Source organism: Buceros rhinoceros, unplaced genomic scaffold, assembly GCF_000710305.1.
Source record: "Buceros rhinoceros silvestris isolate BGI_N320 unplaced genomic scaffold, ASM71030v1 scaffold19533, whole genome shotgun sequence".
Taxonomy (NCBI): Eukaryota; Metazoa; Chordata; class Aves; order Bucerotiformes; family Bucerotidae; genus Buceros; species Buceros rhinoceros.
The window spans coordinates 4,710-7,214 of NW_010405591.1; the positions used below are offsets into that span (position 1 = coordinate 4,710).

Below are 2,505 nucleotides of genomic sequence, written 5' to 3' on the forward strand. Positions count from 1 at the left end.
TGGAGGAGCTGTAACCAGCCTCGCCGCATTGTCGTTCTTTTCGTGTTATTTAATACTATTAACAACAGTGAGCCAGCAGAGCTCACCGCCAGGCCCTGCCTCCCCCAAACCAACACGCTCATCAGGACGTGCTACGGACACGGATTTCCTGGCTACTCGTGACCATTCCGCGTTGCTGCCTACCGGGTTTAGCTCATACAGCAAGGCTGATGCAGGTGACTTCAAGACTCTGTCTACCACGTCACAAACCAAGTCCTCCAGCCGGTCCAACAAATCCTCAAAGCTTATAAATGGACATTCAGCTTCAATGTGCGTGTACCTGAAACACAACGTCACACCGTTACAAAACCACACACAAGCAACAAAGATTTAGCTAAGGAAAAAATCCTTATAAAAACACCACAACCAAACCCACACACTTTTGCCCCCTTTTTTGTTTCTCTCACTTTTACACTGTAAAGGAAATAAATAAGCCATAATACAAAGGAAGAAAACAACGTGAACCGCATTTTCTAAAGAGACGAAGCTTCCTAAAAACCTGTCAGCTCTCTTTCCCCCAGATCTCCCTTCACTAAACATCAGCATGTTACCACCAGCTGGACGTTGACCATGACAAGGTGTTGCCCCCAAATACCCTTTTGCTCAGCCCCTCCACATTAGCGTGATGCTGTATGTCGTGTCACCCAACTGCCTGCTGCTTTATAAACGCACTTATACACGAACAGCAAAGATTTATACTCTCCGCGTACTCTGCCAGGTGTCTGCGGGTCCTGGACTGCTCAGCCCTGTACGACTGAGCAATGCAGAACACATCTCCGAGCGCTGGAATGCAGGTCTCCAGGTAGAGCTGGGATGACTGTGTCAAGAACGCCTCTTCACCAAAGTAATCCAGTTTGAAGAGGGTTGAGCCTCCTTCCACCTGCGTCTGGACTAAAGTCGGTGGCGTGACCTGTTAAACAGGACCCTCGTTATTACTTCAGCGAAGAGCCAAGGACACAGACGACATCACCGCAGAGCAGTGATGTCTGGCACACTCTGCCAGAACACCATCGCGAGGCTTTCGAGGGCAGCACACAGCCCTTCAGCCGCTCGACAAGAGCTGTGCAGGCTGGCCGGGAATCATGCTGCGATGCCTACACCCCCCAGCAGTGCCTGCTCACCTTCGAGACCCACGTCTACAAAAGCAAGCCAATAACGGTTTCCTAAGAAACAGCTTTTGTTTCACCCCTTCCAGGTCAATTCGAAAGTCTACACCGGTTTTCCAGGAAAAAAAAAGACAGCCTAGAAATCAGGACAGCTGGCAAGGGAAGAAGTACTTACTTCATAATAGCCGTTAGCAAAGAAGTGATCCCTGAAGGCCTGCACTACCATGGAGCGCACCTTGAAGATCTTGGACATGTTCTCGCCTCGAATCATCATATGCCTGTTGTTGAGTTGCACATCAACCTCCGAATCCTCGTTGAGTAGATTGTCAGCCCCTCCTGCCGGGGCCAGACCGATCAGCTCCCAGTAATCGCAGCTCAGCTCGTGGCCTCCTGGAGCCTGCCAGGGTGCACAGAAACAAACATCTCAGGGGTCCACATTCTGCCCTGCGGATGTCACCAGCTGGCATCACGGCAGAGATGTTAACCTGCTTATCCCAACGGCAGGACTTTCCAGGAGGCTGCGGAGTAGCTCAGCCACGCCACGTCTGGAAGTGCCATTTGGAACCCACCGCAATGGGATCGAGAATGACCGTCAGGTAACGAGCAGCTGCCAGACACATTGGGCGCAAGCGTAACGTATCACTGACAGCTGGAAGAGCTGGTAGCTGAGCAGGGGGAAACTACTTCCTACCCTCAGCTACCGGCGGGCGAGAGCAGGTGGAGCCAGACTCTCTTTGGACGTGTCCAGCAAAGGGACAGATGTCTCAAGGTGCACCAAGGGAGATTTCGATTGGCTATAAAGAAAAAAACTTCTTCACAGGGTGAAGTGCCAGAGCACAGACTAAGCTAGACTGCAGTCTCCATCCTTGGAGATGTTCAGAAACACATCTGGACGAGACCCTTAGCAGCCTGATGTCACACTGGATCTTCAGCTGACCTTCAGAGGTTCCTCCCAACCAAAACCACCCTGTGGTAACTTACACTGTGTAATAGCTTTGGCTGGGATAGAGTTAATTTTATTCACAGTAGTTTGTACGGTGCTACGACACAGCACACGGGCACGAAGAACCTTCCCGGATGCCTTACGAACACCACCGCACACAGCGTGAGGAGCCCTCCCACCTGGGAGAAGAAACGGCAGACCCAGGACTGCAGCACGACAGTCGAGGGATGTTGTTCCTTGTGCTGCTGGAGCCACGTTCTCCCAACGGATGGCAAGAGTTGAGAACACACGCTCAGATCAGGACAGAGGAAGAACCAGCTCACTACGGGCACCGACACCTGAGCGTGTCTTGGCACCCCGCCACACCGTGCCTGCCTGATCCAGCTCCCCTGCCTGCGGCCACACGGCAGGTCCCCG

At 52.3% G+C, this 2,505-nt stretch overlaps 1 protein-coding gene across 1 annotated transcript in view; it reads right to left on the reverse strand.

Annotated features, from left to right (window-relative positions):
• Positions 1-2,505, reverse strand: part of NARS (asparaginyl-tRNA synthetase) — a gene marked incomplete at its 5' end in the record, with an annotated part of 8,510 nt that overhangs the window by 3,204 nt on the left and 2,801 nt on the right. The window contains 3 exons of the mRNA XM_010133802.1: positions 184-319; positions 750-949; positions 1,321-1,542. Coding sequence (XP_010132104.1) covers positions 184-319; positions 750-949; positions 1,321-1,542 — 558 coding nt within the window. The remainder of the gene's footprint in view (positions 1-183; positions 320-749; positions 950-1,320; positions 1,543-2,505) is intronic.